The sequence below is a fragment of the Ambystoma mexicanum genome, chromosome 1q (assembly GCF_040938575.1).
Source record: "Ambystoma mexicanum isolate Mex_15411 chromosome 1q, UKY_AmexF1_1, whole genome shotgun sequence".
In the NCBI taxonomy this organism is placed as follows: Eukaryota; Metazoa; Chordata; class Amphibia; order Caudata; family Ambystomatidae; genus Ambystoma; species Ambystoma mexicanum.
This window is the reverse complement of record NC_090922.1, coordinates 1,153,585,267-1,153,605,297: the sequence shown is the minus strand read 5'-3', so window position 1 is coordinate 1,153,605,297 and position 20,031 is coordinate 1,153,585,267. Positions and strand designations below refer to the sequence as shown.

The window sequence follows — 20,031 nt, the reverse complement described above, 5'->3', positions numbered from 1 at the left end:
TGCTTGTTATTGTGGTGGACAGGGTGCATGCAAGATTGGGGGGGTAGAGTTGACATCCCTCAGGTGTTAACATGTCTAGCATGGTGTCTGCTGTGTGGCCTACAGGTGTGTTGTGGCTTGCGTGCTATGTGACATGTGCTGTTATTCTGTGTATCGGGTATGTATTAGGTATAGGAGCGACATGCAGCATGCATTTTGATGTGACAGTGGTGGGGCCAGCATCCAGACAGCGATATGTGAATGTGTGTTTGATGGGCCATGTAGTGGCTCTCATCAGATTCACATTTGTTTAACAACATTGTACTTTGGATGTCAGGTGTTTGTGGAAACTTGTGTTGTGCGCAAAGGGTCACTCACCTTCAGCAGCCGATGATGGGACTCCATACTCCGCCCCGCCTACTCCTTCGATGGCCTCCATATCAATTGTCGAGCTGTAGGTCTCTTCCCACCTTGTTAACTTTATGGGGGAGTGTGCACCGCCACCTGTTGCCAGCCCCTGGCTGCGATTGGCTGACAGAATGTTGCGTACTCGCAGGCGCAGGTCGTCCCACCACTTCTTGCAGTCCCTGAAGGTGCGTGCGATGGTGACAACCGCACTCACCTTTCGCGCTACATCCTCCCATATCTGTTTTTTTCTTAGCTGTGCTGCACGCCTCAGGTCAGCACAAAATACTACATCGGCCTGCTCCAGTAGCATGTCAGACAACATATTTAGCTCCTCATCACTAAATCTCGGTTTGCGCGATCGAGCTTTGGCTTCCTGGGTAGCTTTGGACATCTTCTTCCAGGAGTGTTTGGGATTTTGCCTGCACAGGTCCTGTCTGCAGAGGATTGCAATGGATTGTGTTTTTGAAGATGGCCGTCGGTGCATTTTTCCCGTTCCTGCACAATGACGTTACTTCCGGTTCTGGTAATAACAGACCAGGTAATAACGCTAATGGTATTAGCGGTACCGTAATTTATGGGATGTCGATGGAGGAGGAGGTATCAGCGCATTTCATGATGCCGCTATCAGGGGGTTTGTGGGACGTTACCGGCATGGTGGTACTTCCGTTACCGGCATGCTGGTACATGCGTGCACAAGGACTCGTAATGAGCAGCTTTTTGCATCATCAAGGCTACTCGGACACATTCATACTGGCATGCCGGTAATGTCAGATTTTTACCTCCAAACTCGTAATGGGGCCCATTCAGTGGAACAGGCTAAGCCAAAGTCAATGGGCAAAAGTCTATATGAGCCGAAGCACTTCTTTGCAGGTAAGTAACAAAAGCATTTGCACAATGTTTTATAAGTCTTTGAAGAAAAAGAAGAATCAATGTAGGGCCACAAGCTGTTAGACTTGTGAGTTGTAGAAGATGCAAGCAACTCTAAAGCAAGAGGTAAGTTCTCTCAGACTTTTACAGTACCTTTGTATTGAAGAAAACGTGCAGCAGATTACTTCTGATCCTGAGCAGCTCTGCAGATCTCACAGTTCCTGGGCCTCAGTCATGGGGACAAGAGGGAGGACTTCAGGGGACTCCTGCACAGCAATGAGGCGGTTAACGCTCGCAACTGGCAATCTTCAAGCAAGTGGCTGTTTGGTGTTTCAGCTCCTCGCGTCTACCGCAAATAGCAACACTGCAGTTCCTGGCTGTCGAGATGGGCTTTCCTTGCTTCTGGGGTCCCGCACTCTGTTGAGGGGGCTCAGGCTAGGTCAGTCCTGCTTCCTGGGAGTCCGGAGGATCTTCCTGGAGCTCTTGGCCAGCTTAAAAGCAATGCACACAATCTGGTGTTCCTCTACCTGGCGTTTAGGTTTCCAGCAGCAACTCTGTGGAGATTCTACCAGCTCAGAGAGAATGTCCAGGTGGCTTACTTTGGAGTTGATTGGTCCCACCAACTCAAGGAGGGAAGTAGTTTAGTTTATTATAGTTTTAGTTTATTATTTGTATGGCGCGCCAAGCCCTGGAGCATCAGGGCGCACAAGACAAGAATATGCTCAACTTTGTTACAGGTACATCTACATAATCATAGTACATTCTGCAATAAATAAAATATATACAGGTACATGTGCATGGTCATAATGCAGTATACAGTTGCAGGGTGTTCTCTGTCGATATGAATTTTGAGTTTCAGCACAGCAGCAGGGCTTCACCCGGCAAACCATCGGTCCAGAAGTTGCAGCAGGTGTCAAGTTCTTCTTCGGTTCCTTCGTCTAGTGGTCGACTCTGCCTTCCAAGCAAAAAGCCTCGCCTTTTATTCAGTTCTCTCCCATTCACTCCAGCCTAGCTGTCAGTCACCCAGCAGGGTGGCTGTCTTTACCGGACAATCAGCCGGCCAATCACTACAGAGTGCATTTGGGTCTCCTAGGAGACTAAGCACAGGGAGTTTCGGCACCTCCTTCACTTCCTAGACACCCTGGAGCCAGAGGCGGGTGTCACTCGTGAAGCCAGCCAAAGGCAAAATGAACAAAGAGACCAAACTGGGTTTGGTGTGCAGAGTAAATCTCAAGAAGGACCTTTCCACAAAGAAATGGGGAAAAAAGAAGACCAGGCCATTTTGACAAAAATGGCACCCATGGGTGTTTTACCATGGCTGCGAACGCAGCCCGCAGTAAAATCACATAACGGTAGTAAAACGTAAACCACTGCCACCAGTCATTCATCGAGGAAAGGGTAACATTAAATAAAATGTTACATGAGAAGTTAGACAAGGGGATGCTAGGTAACCCCTCCAGCACCCGATTGTAAAATAGTGTGTGCTGGGTCTAGAAAGTTACATATGTAAGTAAAGTCAATTTCACTTTACTGCTCTGGGAAACAGTAGTTTATCCCAGAGAAGGTATTTAAACCTTGGGAAATCTGGAAAACGTCCCTGTGTCACTGCACTGTAGGTGTACAATGTAAAAGATGATGCCTATGGAGTTTGTCAGACTCCACTACCAAAAGAAACACAAAGTACAAAATCACATTTAAAATACATGAGAGAGTAGGAAAAAGGGTCTCACTCTCTCCAGGTTAAAAAAAATCAAGTCCTCAAAATCCAGCAAAGTTGCTTGGGGACTCTAAGGTAGAGGGAATTAGCAAATTTCTGAGAATTCTCTGTAACAGTCACATATGACATGGGGTTACCTTGCAGGAATTGAAGGGTGCCAAGGGCCAGAGGGGCAAAGGAGCAGAGAAGCCAAGGACCAAAAAAGCCAAAGATGTGCATTTATGAGTCCTGTTCAAACGAGAAATGAAAATCCCAATTTTCAGACAATAGAAAGCATTTATAATCAATCATTTGTGTTCTAACATACTACAGGCCTCAGAAGTTGGCTGGTGTGGCTAAAATCAGTGGTAATATGGCAGTAACTGAGTTACTACCGTATTACTGCACCACCTAACAACATAGCTCTCAACCATTTGTGTTTCAAGGGGGGGTGAAATCACCCGATTTTGTTTTTGGCGGGTGAGACGCCCATTGGAATGTAATCCGTTTGGTGTTATTTATGTGGATTTACTGCAGCAATACCGCCAAACTTGTAATGAAGCCCCTTGTCTGTGTTTTTGCTGTGTATGTTTGCATTATTGTTATGCATCTTACTTTTTATACCCATTCACAGTGTTAGAAGTGTGCTTGTTTTGCAGCCTATTTGCTTGGAAGGCAGCTTGTTTTGGGCTTGTTTTGATGGGGCAGACAGCTTATTTTTTCCTTTCTGCCCATTGTGCCACCATCATAGAATAGATATAATTATGTGTAGTTTAAAGCAAAATTAACGTGCGCCTGTAGTAAACTCTTAAGGAACTAAAGTATACCTTTTGGTATATATACTGTTTTATCCGTTCGTTTGATTGCATTAATTATAAACAATTCATATTGATAATGTGTATATATTTATTTTATCTCGTTCGTGCCTATGTTCTTAAATGTTAGATACCCAGAAAAAGTTTCAGTTGCCTATTAATCAACCGAGCGAGCAGTGTTATCTTTGGACGATGGCTTAAAGTGCGGACCGTCGGGACCAAGGACTCCAGGAGTAACTATAACCGCCATTTTGAATTTAAAGGCACCGCAGAGGACAAGTACACAGGTCACGGTTACTCCGCCCCTAGCAGCCGGCAAATCCCAGAGGCTCTGTAATCTATTCTTACACAACCAGTGAGTCGGCGTGGGGCATAGAGCAATTTAGAGAGTAAGGCGTTTGGGATATACGTCAAGAAATCATGGCCCTGAAAGCGAGTGGTAAGGTAAGGTGGATTAGTGCCTAACCGTGAACATGATTACTGCCCCTTTCTTTTCAAGATTAGAGAGTGCCAGCTGGGCTTCAGCGTGATGGCAACAGGGGAGGATGGAAACTGCCTTACAAAGTAGGGTAAAGGTGAAGCCTTTGCCTTCTGATGCACAGGAATGACTTCACTTGAAAACCTTTTGATACCGATTAGCTTCTATCTTGGGTGCAAATCGTCAAATGAATGACGGCAGTCACCCAAGCAAATCCTTAGAAGAAGATGTCTCTTTTATTCTAGTCAGTTTGTGCTGCGCCTTCGGGAAGAGCAACGAGACAAACCAGACCAAACGTTAACATCCTCTCACTTTCTGTTTTGCAGTATAAGTTTCGGGAAGTCTACAGAGTTCACTTTAAGATACTCAAAACGATTTGAAGCCTTTCAACTTTTTTTTCTTCTTCTCATCTAACGTATTTTATACCGGGTTACTTGACACTTTTGGGAAGCTACACGTACGTTGTAATCCTATCAGGGGCAGGACGGCAAACTCATTTGTGTAGGGGGTATCTGACTTCTTTACGCATTCTAATTAGACTATTCTAGTGCAGCTTCAATGTTACAAGTAGCTAACGCTTTCCTTTTAGTCTGAAAGCCCCCATTTAAAGACCGCTCTGCGAATGAACGGTCTGCTGTCCTCTCTCTACCCTTCCAATCACTCCCCTGGCATGCAATTACTAACCCCACATCACGATTTGAATTGCCTTAAAAACGTATGCCTCTGAATGCCGGTGCCAACAGTGAAATGCTTTATGTTAGTAATTGCAGGACCTTTGTTAACAGCGAATCCAAGGCGCCGTTTAATGTCTGCGTCCTGTTCTGTCCGGCCATGGCTCTGGAGGTCAGCGAGTCAATGTTCAACTCAATGGTGTTGCGCCACTGAATTCTATCGTGTTGCAGCCTATCACGTTTTAGTTTCAATGCCATTTTCAGCTTGTATTACCCAGTACCATGCCTGACTAGACATCGGAACCGGAAAACTAATTTGAATTTAAAAAACGGGGCTTTCTGTGGTGGGTGCTAATTGGGTAGCAATATCTATACAGCTTAGACCTAATGCACTAGGTGTTGCTAATAAAAATCATGATCAAAATTAGAAGACATGGGTGTCCTCAAAGTAAAGCATGGATACAACTCAATTGAAAACATTAATTTGTACTTATAGTTTTAGCTTCTACATGTCCGAAAACATGGCATTGGCGTGCAACTAGAATGAAGAGGGGATAAGGGGAGGGGCACAAAGATTGTAGGAGTTTACCCATTGAATGACCTTTGCTATGCTAATCCCTATGGCCATGCCCACCCAGTTTCTGCCCAAAACACATACTTCTGGGATCTCATTGAGCTAGTTTTGTCAAGCAGTAACATCAACCTTTGTACTCGATGTGCTTGCCAGTGTTATTTCAAAAGTTTTCTGTGAGTTAATGGCTTCATTGGAGCAGTAAATGTACTACTGATTCGATTAAAATCTCATAAAATATTCCTTTAGTCCCTTGATTTGTAAGCAGTATGTGTCCTGTTAAAGATGAACATTGACAAAGCAAACCGTTTTGGATTGTGTTTATGTATTAGATGGGCATTTGCCATGCCCTCCATCCAAGCTCACGGCGTACTTAAGTCCCTTCCACTACACATCTGCTGCAATGAGGACTACTACTCCTTCAGAAAATTCCTTAAAACTTGGTTATTCTCTGCGGCTGCATGAAGATCATCTCCCCTTTTCAGATTGCAGCTTCGACCTACATCAACATTCATCAAGCTGATCACTTAACATATCTCTTGCACTCACTAACTCTCCTGATCTCCCCCAGCACCCTTCCATATGCCCTACCATCTTTTCCCTGTCTCGGCCAAATGCGCACTTGCGTTCTACTCTTTTTCTAACCACATTCTTACTTGAACTCTGGCCCCCAAGGAGGTTCACTCACAAGTGTGTTGAGGCCATACAAGTAAGATGAAGGTGCCATAATGACAAACTACTAGTACTTTCAACAGTGGCAGCAAATGCGACTCCTTATAAAGAGTATGTCAAAAACTCTCGCCCTCAACCACCATTTCCTGCTCTATCACTCCCCTACATGCCTGCTTACAGGGAAACACCACGTAATCCCCCCCATCACCCCTCACCACCTTGAGGTGTTCATTACCTCTGCTTTATAACTACAAACTCCAGCTGTCATGCTGTTTTGTCTGCAGGGTGCCAGCCCCATTATCTGAACACCATCCAACTGCCCACCTCGTTCCCCTAGGTTTTCATCTCCATTCCACACAGCCCCTCCTGTCACTTCTCCTTGCAGCGCCAGTGGCGAGCATTTTAGGATTTGAAAGAAAATGAGAATGGGAGACTCATGGGGACTCATTCAGCAGCAGAGGCAAGGTTCAGGCTCGAATTACAAACATTGTACCTTTCCTTTGCAGACAAAGCCGGTGATAACATTGGGGTGGGGCGGAGGCATGAAGACCGAAATGCTGCTGATCACGTTGTTTGCTCACAGGGATGCTTAGAAGTGAATAAAAGTAATGATCAGGAAAGATCATGTCACTCTTGCTAAGTCTGTGTTCCAACAACTCAAGTTATAAAGTAAACAATCTTCTGCAACTGAAACCCACCAGTTGATTTCTATGACTCAAAGATTTATAGGACTAGCATGTCTATTCGGCCTAGAATATATGATGGTAGCTCGTCTATTGTACTTGGAAGATTGTACATAGAAGATATATGCAGGTTACCGTGGTAATGCATTTAGAAGATTTCCAATGGTAGCCTGTCTATAACACTTAGATTTATAGGGACACCCTATCCATTGAGCGCAGAAAGTATAGGAGGACAGACTGTTTATAGCACTTGATAATTTAAGAGGGTAGTCTGTCTATTACACATAGAGGATTTTATGAGGGCAGCCTGTCTACATGTAGACGATCTGATCACACTGACAAGACCAAGCCTCTCAGAGTCTCAAGGTACATATTCAGGGACCACTAGGTGCACAGCTACTCGCCCGCATGCATCAGAAGGCAACGATGACCTACGACAAAAATGTGGTCTAGCTGGACACATGATTTGCCTCTATACAACGGACTAAATCACACAGTACCATGCCTCTGCCAGTAGAATGCACCGACGACCCACAATGAAAGATCAGGCTAGCAGGACACATAACAAGTCCCTAGCATTCGTGCATTCTGAACACATCAGCACCCATCCACATGCCTGACCTTCACGGGTAACTGGAGCTCGACCAGCCCCCCTAACTCCTTATCTTGGCCAAACGCACACACGCATTCTAATCCTTTGGGCAACTGTCCCAGGATTTCGGTCCCCCCAATGGTGTTCCCACTAGAATATCGTTGAGGCCATATTAATGGGATAGAGGTGCTATATAAATGACCTACTACTACTGTTATCGTATGTCGGGGTACTCGCACCATTTTCATCTATTGCTATCTTATGGGCAGGTAGAACCATTTTAAGGCAGTGCCTGGCAAATGCCTACAGAAAATCCAAATTGTTGGATTTTCAAAGGCTTGTTATCTAAGACTTCGATTTTTCCTCCCAACAATTCAAGTTGTACGTTTTGAAAAAAACATGCAAATCTATTTTTGAAAAGGGACCAGTAGCATGCTATAAACTGTACGTTCTGGTGGCAATTTAGAAAAAAGGTGGGCAAGCCAGGGGGTCTTTGGGTCAGCCCTTTCAAGTGGCTGGCTTGAGCTTGGCTCCAAGTTTAAGCCGCTGCCTAGACACAACATGGGGCGAGCCCCGCCTACATGGATTTAGTAAAGTCCATTTTGTAAGAATCTTATCAAGGTCCGCCTCAGCCAGCCCAACACATTCGGACTACTGCCCCAATGCTGCAGATGCAGTCCCTATTAAGCCCCTCACTTTTCAAAACATTACTGGAGCAGATGGGATCATCCAAAGAAACGCACAAAAAATGGATACCTTTATTCAGTACCCTTCCTCGCCGCCCCAGCCTGCAACATATGCAAATTACGGGTCAGCTTTGCATCCTTCTGCCAAAAGGTTGCGGCTGACTTGATGCGCCTGGCAGCCATCAGTGCTCTGGGCATTGGGAATGATATTTGAGTAACCATTACCTGGGACAAAAGCCCCTAATAAAAGCTAATTAAGGTACATGCTTAGTGATGGGAAATGCAGTGAGTGCATGATGGCGGCATTTGTTTGGGATATAACGAAATCCTGTTTTTTTCCCAACTGCTTACTTTATTTGCAATCTATGAATTTATTTTGTTTTTTAGAGAGTCACTTTTTTCAGGCAACTTGCACATCTGCGTCAAACACCGACTGTAAGCAGGTGAACTCATCCCACCATTTCATTCAGACCACTCCACTCACCCTTATTTGGGGTCACCCGCCCTGCACTTAGTTCACACTCCCGACAAGCGCTATGCTCTTCCCTAGACGTCAATGGGCTCTTGCCCACCAAAAACATCAGATTTCACCTGTTTTGGAGCCTCAATAGGCTGATAGATATGCTCAGTAGTTGTGAAGCATGGTAGTAAAGTTAAAAAACCTAGTAGAGCCTTGTTCTCATTAATTTGCCTTTTGGTATTTTTAGCTTTCAGGAAGGCAAACTTGAAACTCCATTCCTCTAACTCTACTTGGCATGTTGCATAAGGATTTATATATTTCTTTGGATTATTTTACTATTTGTGTACTTTCTGCATCTTCTCCATAAAGCAGAGTATTAATGTACCCTGCAATGCCAACACAGGAACATGCAATACCAGCTAGATGCAAGATATGTTCCTCAATACCCGGCTCAAATCCCAGCTTTGCCATTTTACTGTGTAAATGGTATCTGTTAAAATTAGCAATCCCTAAAAGTAAATAATTTACTTGTACTTTTTGACTGCTGCTCAAAAACAGCCATAATCTATCGCCACTAGTATATTTTAGGTTTTTATTTGTAGTAATAATATTAGAGACTTCATAGATTGCACACAATTATTTTTCTATTCGTGGTAAATTATATAATTTCTCTGTATTTGTATGTATCGTTTTGTATTGCTACTTACCAAATAACCTTCAGCACATTTACAAAATGATTCATCACAAAATGTCCAACCATATTACAATCTCTTCATTTGTGTACATGATCTCCCATATCATAAACATGCTATGAAACGGTCTCCTCGACCTTGAAATTTCCTAAACGTAGTTTAAATATGTGGAGAGGGCAAACGCCAACAGCCCTCTTGTGCACCATTGCCAAAAGTCTTTTTTTTTTCTCTACTAAATCCCTGCGTTCTAACACCCAAAGCTTAGTGTCTCAATGTTTCCTAATTGCATAGTTTACATCTGAAATCTTTATCCGTTGTTTCCCCCAGGGTTTATTACTTCTCTTGTATGCATTAGGTTAAAGCTAAAATACATACAGGTTCTTAATCTGGTAATTGCCTTATATACGACATTACAGTTCCGACTTTCATTGGAAGCATGACACATTCTCTAGATACAGGTTTGTCAAAAGTTCATAATTTTGATTCCAGTCCCACATTATGTTTTAGTTTTTTGTTTTCCAGCAACCAAAGTATGTCTTCCTGTCGGATATAGTCATTATTTACTTTTAGGGATTGCCAAATTTAACAGATACCATTTACCCTGGACCGCACAGTAAAATGGTGAAGCTGGGATTGAAAGCTGAAGGGTTCACTCACAGGATCGGCTCCCCTACCCATGAAAAGGGACGCGTCTTTGACTGGATCGCTGACTCTGTGTAACTGACATCCTCTCTAGTTTCTCGGTTCCCTGGTCTGACCATAACACCATATTATTCTCCAATAACTTCTAACACAATGCCAAAATGTACCTTTCCAGCACCTATGGCTCCCTCCAGAAGCTTGAAAAAGATCAATTGCGATAACATGCTACCTCTATTATCTCCTATATTGGATACAAGTACCTTGGTCAAAGACCCAACACTGGTCAGACTATATAATACAGTTATGACTAAAGCTGTTGAGAAAGTAGCCCCTTTGAAAGTTAAAAAATCCAAACCACTAGCACACAACAACCCTTGGTTCACCGCTATATCTACAAACGCTGCATGCAGCCAAAAGATCCGCTGAAAGCAACTGGGACAAGGCCCCTATGCCTGAGAACAAAGTCCTCTTCCAGACTATCTTTAACAGTTACAAGTAGCCATCATCAAACCGATGTGTACAACCAAAGAATTCAGAATGCCCAATCCAACTCCAGAGAATTATTTACCATTCTCTGTGAGCTTGAATCACTGACCACTCCACCAAAGCCTCACAATGCTGCTCCAATGTACAAAATGCTCTAGCTAACTAAATCTCTCTACTAAAAAACTAAATAGAAAAAAATCAAACGCAACATCGACCTGACCTCCCCCACCATACCCCCTGCTACAGAACTAGACAACGTCTGCAAATTCACATTCATGCCTTTCTCAATATTCGAAACTACTAATATTATCAAAGGTCTCAAACCATTGAGATGTAAGGTGATATCTGCCCTGAAACCTGGATAAAAGAATGCGCCAACAAATGTGCACCCTTCATAACTAGCCTCATCAATAATGCCTTTGCAACCAACACAGTACCTGCCGACTTAAAATTAGCTTGGGTACTTCCTCTACTAAAGAAACCGACTCTGGACCCCAACATACCCACAAACTTCCGACCCATCACCACAGTTCCCTTGCTCTTGAAAATTCTTGACCGCGCAGCCTATCTGCAGATCCAAAAATTCCTGCAACCCCATCTTCTAGGACTGAGGCCATCCAGATTCACACTCGGTCACGGAACTGAAACGTCGCTCTTGGACATAAAAACCCGAATGGACCAATTCAAGGACACAGGAGACATGTGCATGCTCCTTTTTACTAGACCTATAAGCAGCTTTGATTTGGTCAACCGTAGAATCCTATGCCAACACCTTGAAACGGCTGTTCACTTCTCACCCGAAGCAATCGAATGGATGGAATCCTTTCTCTCAAACCAATCCATGAGGGTCTTCTCTAACACTTCAGTGTCCACCCCTGTCCTTGTGACCTGTGGTGTACCACAAGGGTCCTGTGCCCCCTACCCTGTACAATGCTTTCACAAAGCTTTTATTCAACAAACTTGACAAAATGGGTATCGCGTATACAAACTATGTGGATGATTCCCAAATACTCATACCAATCACAGGATGTTATGACACTGATACTAAATGACACTGATACTAAAAACATCAACATAATCTATCTGGCAATCCAGGCTTGGATGGCACAAAATGAATTATGCCTCAATGACAAGACCAAGTGAATCCTAATCGGCAATAAAGGTAAACTAAACAACCTTTCACCACAGTACAAAACTTTCAACATTGATGGCAATGCCAACACTGTTGTCAACAAAATAAAAACTCTAGGGGTCTAAATCGATTCGGCCCTTACCTTAAATAGGCAGGTGAATGCCATTATCTAATCTTCAGCCTACACCTCTAAATTAATTAGAGCCAACAGCCCATTCCTATAAATCGAACAATAGTATCCCCCTAGCCAGAGCTCTAATCCGATGTAGGCTAGATTATTGCAACTCGCTCTTTGCTGGCAACAGCAACAACATCAGAAAATTGCAAATTGTACAAAACAATACCATCACAGCAGCATTATTCATTCCTAAGAATGAACACATCTCGGCTACTAGACGAAACATCCACTGGCTCCCAGTCCAAGATAGGACTAATCCTCATAAATGTCTGACCAAGAATGCACCTGCCTACCTTGTTAGTATCAGATATCAAAAAATCCCAATCCAACAGACCAACACGTTCCCCATATACCTAGCTCATTCTGACGCCCAGATATAGAACGCAGGAGGCTCAAGCATCCCTGTAGTAGCAGCTAAATTATGGAACTCTCTCCTTGCTCACTTTAGAAATGACACCTTCTTATGATCCTTCCGTAAACATCTAAAAACCCAACTTTTCAGCCTAGAGTCCCAAAAATAAGCACTAACACCTCTCCGCTGTGCTAGTCTTGGTGACCCTCCGTAATTCTATGTGTATGTTCGCACCTGAGTAAACTATGATCTTATGCAAATGTTAACCTTAACTGACTAAATGCAATTGTAACATCAAAGCACAAAAGGTAACTAACTATAACCATTTTCTTAAAGCCCCAGCGCCTAGATGCCTATGGGCGCTTTATAAATGTACATATAAATAAACCGGGTATTGAGGAACATATCTTACATCTAGCTGGTATAGATGCATTTTCCTTTGTTGGCTTCTCAGGCTACATTAATACTCTGCTTTATGGCAAAGACGCAGAAAGTACACAAATAGTAAAATATTCCAAGCAACCAGGTTTTTGGCTGCAGATCCTGACGTCTCCCCTGTTGCAACTACTTCTTCTGTGATGAGTAAACCATGAGAAGATCCTCTTGCCTTCCCTGTGATTCCTGGTGCCAAGGTCCTTCCAGTGTCCTGTCTTCGGTCTTCATGATAAAGGAATTCAATGACTGGGTTTTTGACTGCAGATCCTGAAGTCTTCTTGCTGGAACTCTTCTTCTTTGCTAAGGTACTATGTTGGATGTGGTATTACCTTAATCCTTTGTGATTTCTGTAAAGCTTCGGGCTGTTCTTGCGATTGGGAGTCCTCTCATCCAGTTCACCTAGGCCCCCACTGCTGCAATCCTCCTCGTGTCTTCTCAGAAGTGCCTGGACCCTATCACTTTAAAGTGAAATACTTAATTGTTTGAACAGGCTTACACAGGAACTGTGACTGTTGCCTGCAACAGAAGCCTGTCTTCCACTGCCCAGAGCTGGCTCCTTGACCACTAGGGTCCCTCTTCTGCCCCTGCGAGAACTTGTGCAATAGAATAGGGAAAGACTGGATAAGTAAAGGATTCTGTCTTGAAAAGTATAAGAAGTGTTTAAAAGTACTTACTTGTGAAAGAGTTAGTTGGAAACTGTAACTCTGAGAGTGAACAGTTACAAATGTGCTTACTTACCTGGGATGTGTGGTGTGCCATTCTGAAAAGTGTGTGTGTATATATAAGGTTAATTTCCTCACCCGTGAATTGGTTGTGCCTCTTTCCCAAAAGTAATGCTGTTGGCTTCACTAACTATTTCTTTCAGAGAATAGGTGTATAAGTTCCCCAACTGGGTCTTGCTTCCCCTAACTAGCTGTATATAGCCTGTTTAGAAAAAGTCTGCCTTAGGTTTTACCTTTTGTAGGGAAGGCATGGTATCACAAGCAGAGACTGATGCAAAGGAAATACGTTTGTTTTTAAAACTTTTATTTAATATTTGTGTGGTTGGAACACTTCTAAGTTGTCCTAAGACTAAGCTGGGAGTACTCTCTACCATCACAATAAAGAAAACGCAGCCCTAGTCGTGTCTATCAGTTGAGATAAAGATGGCCTATAATCAAAATAATGCATGTCCTTACACTTATAGAATAACTGTGATGAGGGATATGTATATAAAAATGAAAAATGGTGTTAAAAAAATAGCTGAGCAACTTCTCTTCCCCAAGTTTACATAGCACGGGGTAAGGTGGCACACTCTGGCTGGGTGGCACGCTTTGGCTCTGGTTGCAAGGATATAGTTCTCAATGTGGATCAAGGCTTACTTAGCCATCCAAATTAATGTTCCTTGTTCTACAGTTAAAGTACAACTCGGCTTCTTCTGGTTTCACAGTTCAACAAAGTTCCCAATATTCAAATTCACATTAAAATTCTTGGTAGGTCTACCTCCGTCGGGCTCGGACCTCTCACCAACAATGCTTAGAGGCTCCCCTCCCCAAGCTTTTATCATTAACAAAAGTTTCTTTCCACTTTGATTCCTGTCGAAGACTTTCAAATGTGCAAAGCTTTGTCAAATATCGCCATAGGACCACTTCGACCGTCGTACCCTTTTTCATTTTAGCTACTCTCCCAATGCCTCTTGGTACCTGTAGTTTTGAGCATAAAAGTTCCATTCAATCTTGTACTCTTGGTTTCCTGTCGTTGGGATCACTTCTTCAATTTAGCGTTACCTCATGTTTGTTCTCACTCACTTTGCCACATATTTGAGATCAAGACCCCTCAGACTTTCGGCTGGACATTCTATCTCTGGACGACTCCATTCATCTGCATCTCTTTTCCCAACTGGACTACAAGTCCTACAAGGCCTTGCTCTTGCCTCTTTGTTTGGTGCCTTTCGCTAACCAAACTCTTGTTTCACTCACTCACTGGTGGTGTTCAGGTTTTCCTCTTCAGGCTGGTTTTCGGCCAAGGACTTCAGCATCTCTGCTCCTCTCCAACACACTTGTTTACCCAAGAGGAGGATGGCCCATTTTCTGGCACAAAAATTGAGGCTTTCTCCATCTCTTTGGCTCCACGTCGCAAACCCTTCTAGCCTCTCGTAAGCACAGTTCTCCCGCCTGGCTTTCTTTAGCTTTTGTCTGCAGCTGAACAGCCTCTCGGCCTTCCGTGCTTCGCTGCTTGGTCCTTGTCAGCCCCTGCTGAGCTGCTCCATCTTGTGTCAAACCTTGCCCCTTGAGTGCTTGGGATTTGGGTAGGTATCCTCTGCTGGACTCAGCCTTGCAGCCTCCCTCCTCTCTTCCCAAGAGCAACTGGCTTCTCCTCCCCTGCATGCTCCTTTAAACGTTCAGGGTTGGGCCTGCTTGACCTTGCCTGTCTTAGTTAATTGGAAAGCCTGTTGTCAAAATGGGAGAGTCTGTTCTCTGTGTCTTAGTGTGTGGTTTCTCAGTACTCATTCTCTTGGTCCCTCTTGGTGATCTGCTCCTGACAAAAGAGCTGTGTAGTGAAGAAGCAACTGTGCCCTGTCTGCCTGAATCTGCCAATTTAGATGGGCAAGACTGACTCTTGCTTCTGTGAGATAGTAGAGACGTTCTTACATGGCTTTAAGTCTATGTACAAATGAAATCTCACCCATTCTGGAGTCTTCCATTCAGGATGTGTCTATCGAAAAGCAGAAGTTCAGAGAAAAGAATTGCTGCTACAGCTGATCGTCCCCACCCACCCTACCTCTTCCCTATGAGCGGTTAAGTATTTTGCTCGACTACAGATTCGAAATGTGCAACTGCTCGTCCCCCCCCCCTCAAAAAGTACTTTCCCTCTCCCCCAAATACTCTCCCTGTTCTCTTCATTTCGGGTGGGCAGGGGGTAGTTTGGGGGGGGTGGGTTACCCATCAGCCCTTTTCCTACACAATCGCTCCACCCCAAGTCTGCATACCATAAATCATGCAGCCAAAGTGGGTCTACCTTCAACAGTAACCATTTAGATCGGATCCTGTGGGTTAAAAGCTCTAAACTCGATTTAAGTGCTGCTGCTCCCATGGAAGCCAGCCATGTCCCCCTCACGTTACTATTGAGAATGACCAGATTTATTTGATTTATTGGGTATTTATAATACACCTATACACCAAGGTGTTTAAAGATTGGCCTCCCCGAGCACAAAGTTGAAGTCCAATTTTAGCGCTTCTTAATTAAGCTAGTGCCTACATTACCAGTGGCCATGACGACTTTCTCCAGGTCTGCCACCAGGACCTCAACCTTTTTCTTATCGTTCTTTTTTTTTTTTTATTGGGTGAGATATGACTTGACAAACAAGCCTTGCATGCAATCAAGTGATTTGTGGAGATGTAGCTGGAGATAATTTGTGCGCCTTTACTAATGGATCTTTTGTCATGGTGCTAGACTCATCAGCCTCTGCTTGCAGGATATCCTGATCAAACACTAACCATACAGCTGTGTTGGCAGAGATATTGATTACCCAAATATCAGACTGGATTTTAAATGTAATGGATACACAAAGTACTTTGCATTTAGAGAAGCCACACAAGCCTTCAAGACTTTCACTGCAATACGTTGTAATTGTAAACTTCATCAGCGACCTGTTCATGGATGATTTCAGAGGCAGGTAAAAATCACTGCCTAGAAGAAGGGGGAGGGATATCTGCCGAATCTACCGACACCTTACCTTCATACATGCAGAGCTGCAATTTAACAGAGGGTGTGAGAGTATATCTTAAGCCTGGGCATTTCCCACCTAGCTTCAAAGTCCAAGGCTTTGAGTTTAGCATTTAGATTTCTATTTAACAGCAAGGCACTTGTGGACAAAGTCTCTCACTCACTCTGAAATATCGCTGATGGCCATGTTAAGATGGGTTTCCTAGATCAAGGCAGTATTGCGTAGGTCTTTGTGCAGATGTACCATCCCCGTGGCCATTTATCTGGGTTAGAAAGGCAATGCACATTCCAAGATAACATCTTTACAAACACCACATATGGCTCTCGTTATTTAGTACGTGAATCAGCATGGGGAGGGCTGTAGCACTCTACAGTTTGCTACCAAATTCCTTCTCGAACAGAAAAGAATACAAATGACAGGCATCTTTTTATTTTATTTTTTAAATGTGTTTAGCCTACAAAAGTAGGTTTTTCACAATTGCCAATACAAAAGAATCCCATAAGCCAATACAATCATAAGTTATATAACATTTCATCATTTCTTCAGCAGTATAAATGCAAAGAAAATATTGGTAAAAGAAAAACGTAGCTCCAGCCCACTGTGTGCTAATTACTTAAGGCACAATTCATGAAATCCAGCGCAGAAGCAGCGCAAGAGCCCCGCGCAGAGAGGGAGCATGCGTAAGACGTGCACAAAGCATTTCCGCATATTCATGGATTTGCCACGTCATTGGCAGCCGTGGCGCAGTAGACCTCCAGTAGTGCCATTTACGCCCCCAACACCGCCCCTTGTGCAGGAAAAAGGCAGTGAAATGTCCAATACGGTGCAAAGGCCCCATGCTATCCTTGGGCCAGCACACAGCCCCCCTCCATTGTAATAGCGTGAAAAATCAGAGCGTAAGCGGCAGTCAAATCGTGTGAAAATGGCCTCGCGTACACCCGCGAAATCCCGCATCCCTGCTTGCGCCAGCTGAATTGTGTGGAAAGGGCTGCGCATGTGGTGACGGGTGTTGGGGGCGGGGGGATCCCATGTGGTGTGGGCTGCCGGCAGGGCATGGTCGCGGTGTTGGGCGGTCCCTTGTGGTGTGGCTGCCTGCGGAAGACGCACTTGTTCCTGGGTCCTCCTTCCCATCGGCTGATGCCTGCCCCGTGATGTTGTTGGCCCTGAGTCCTGATGCCTCCTACGTCGAGCCTGCTGCTGCCTTGAAGCCATGTGCCTGCGCCACCAGGACTGCCTCCGGGATGATGACACCCCCCCCCTCCCCAGGGCAGTCGGACACGTGCCCTGCTCGAAGGGGCCTGCACAACCTCCATTGCCAGTGGTCCTGTTGCTGGGGTGACCACCTCTGCTGAACCTCTGGTTCCCGACTGTGGCAGGGATGTGATCTCCACCAGACTGGCCGTGGTGGCAGGGACAGGTCCACGGGGCCTTGGTGGCATCAGTGCCGGAAGATGGCAGGGAGGACGACTGGCGCAAAGTTGAGGAAGAGGAGGGGGGGTCGCAGCAGGGCCCAGCACATGTAGCAAACCCACGACAATGAACTGTGCTAGCCAGTTCAGGATGGCACAGACCTTTTCGTGATGACATGCATGCGCCCGCCCGAAAGCACGTGCATCATCACAAATGACGGCTGTGTGCATTGAGACACTGACTAGCACAGGCTCAACTCTGTCGCGGATTGCCAGATCCGCAGGTAGAGGTGGGTCAGTTGACGTGGATCCATCCTCTGCCTGCAGAACGGCCTGGACTGAGGCATGCCTGCAGGTGCCCACTTATGCAGTTGCAGGATCGGGGACAGGATTAGGCACAGGCCCCTCCGTGGTGACCTGCGCTGCTTCCAGCCCCTGGACTGCACCAATTGCACCTGTGGCATCATCCCCTCCAGGCCCCATGTGCTGGTCTGATGCGGCCTCCTCCCCCTCGCCCACCACCAACCTGGATGCCTCCGCACCGTCTTCCGCATTGGATTGCCCCTGTGGGGGCTCACCTGTCCCTTCCACTGCCGAGAAGCCCACGTCCAACCTTGCCCTCTTGGGCCTCCCCTCAGCAGCTGCGGGCGTAGTTGCAGACCCGGCACCTGTCTCCTCGTTCTCGGTAGATGTTGTAGCCTGGGAGGATGACTGGGCATGCGTCTCCGCCTGGTAGAAGCATTCCCGCCACTGCTCCACAGCGCCGTCTCCGCCCTCTTCATCCATCGCCGCTGTAGATGGGGAGACATTGAACACAAGTATCAGTGCACCGAACAAATGTCTGCCAGACAGAAAGCAAGTGCACATGAATGGCACTGTCAAACGTCACAACCATCATGACCCTCCACAACACTCAGGTCAGTGCAAGCAACACACATGCACAAACAAGCATGGCCCGTGCAACAAACATTCACATCCATGTACAAGGCACTGCGGGCACATCGGAAGAGGGGCTGAACCTCACATGCATCTTGCACTCGGACACACTCAGACACATGCACATGTACACCATGCATGTTCATGAAGGTGACATAGCATCCATGTCTCGCACCTCTTGCATGTCCAAGTACAGACACAGGAATGCAAACATGTGCAACTGGTTACATGTTAGTGCGCATCATGCATTGCAACAGACACTATTGATGTGGAACATGCTTGATAGCACTCACATGCAGCACCGTCATGGACATGCACACACATCTGTACATGAGTCATGCCAGACATAAGGCCAAGGTGCACACTCCAGCCACACCTCAACCTGCACTATGCAGGACAAGAACACCTGGACACTTACCACTCGACTCCAGACAGAGCTACAACTCGAGAACCTGGTGGTAAAGCACTGGGTGTATGTGCTCCAGGACCCTCATCTGATTGTTGGACAACCGGCACTGGCGCCCTACTTCTTCACCAGACGCGACGAGGCGCCGGGCCTTGCTGAGAGTCCTGGACTTGAAGTCCTCCCGGCACTTCCGGACGCGTTTGTAGTCGTGGGGTGCCACCCCCTCCGTGTTGATGGCACCCACGATGTCTGCCCAGATCCTATTCCGTCCGTCCTTGTTGAGGTGCAATGTCGCTTGGAAGAGGGCATCATAATGCCCCAGGACTTGCTCCACCAGGATGCCAACTTCATTGGCACTGAAACTGGCAGCCCTCTGCCTCTTTGCCGGGTGTTTTCCACTAGCCCCAGAGGTTGCTAGGTCTGACATGGCAACCCCCGAGGCAGGTGTGGGTGGGCAACTGGGTCATGAGGCTGGGATGTAGAGAGATGGAACACCAGTCACGAGTCTTCTGTGTCAGCAGAGGTGGTCTTAGCAACAGGATCACTGGCAATGTCTTCTGTGCAGGCACCAAATTGCAGGGCACGTAGGCAGAAGGCACACTGAGTGGGCTGGCAGCAGCAGATGGCTCGTGGGAGGCAGCTTGGGGTCTAGGGGGCAGGAAAATGGCCTTGTGGGCAGGAGCGTGGTCTTCCGTGTGTTTTCTCGTGGCCAGCCTGATGCAAAGTGATGGCGCATATGCAGAGAAAGCGCGTTAGCGTGAAATCCGAGGAAAGGCCCTTAGCGCATAGGTTACGTGACACGCGTGGGTTTTCAGTACGGGTTAAAGGTCCTCGTAGGACACCATTTTGCTGTACGTGCTTTTCGTGCGGACCGACGCCTGAGATTCTACTCCCTTTTTTTTTTTTGTGGGTTCACACGCGATGTCTTCACTACGGTTGCAGTTCGTACTTCTTGTTTTGGCGGGGGAGTTGCCTATGCGCGTGTGTTTTTCTTATTTATTCAAGGCAGATGGTGAGTCGTGCACGCTTTCTTCCCACAGTGGTTGCCCCTGTGTAGCGTTCCCAAATTTTGAGGTCAG

General features: G+C 45.7%; 1 protein-coding gene across 1 annotated transcript in view; it reads left to right on the top strand.

Annotated features, from left to right (window-relative positions):
- The first annotated feature begins 4,050 nt into the window (after nucleotides 1-4,050).
- Nucleotides 4,051-20,031, top strand: part of ACADM (acyl-CoA dehydrogenase medium chain) — a 374,724-nt gene continuing 358,743 nt past the window's right edge. Inside the window, exon 1 of the mRNA XM_069641894.1 lies at nucleotides 4,051-4,209. Coding sequence (XP_069497995.1) covers nucleotides 4,186-4,209 — 24 coding nt within the window. The 5' untranslated portion in view covers nucleotides 4,051-4,185. The remainder of the gene's footprint in view (nucleotides 4,210-20,031) is intronic.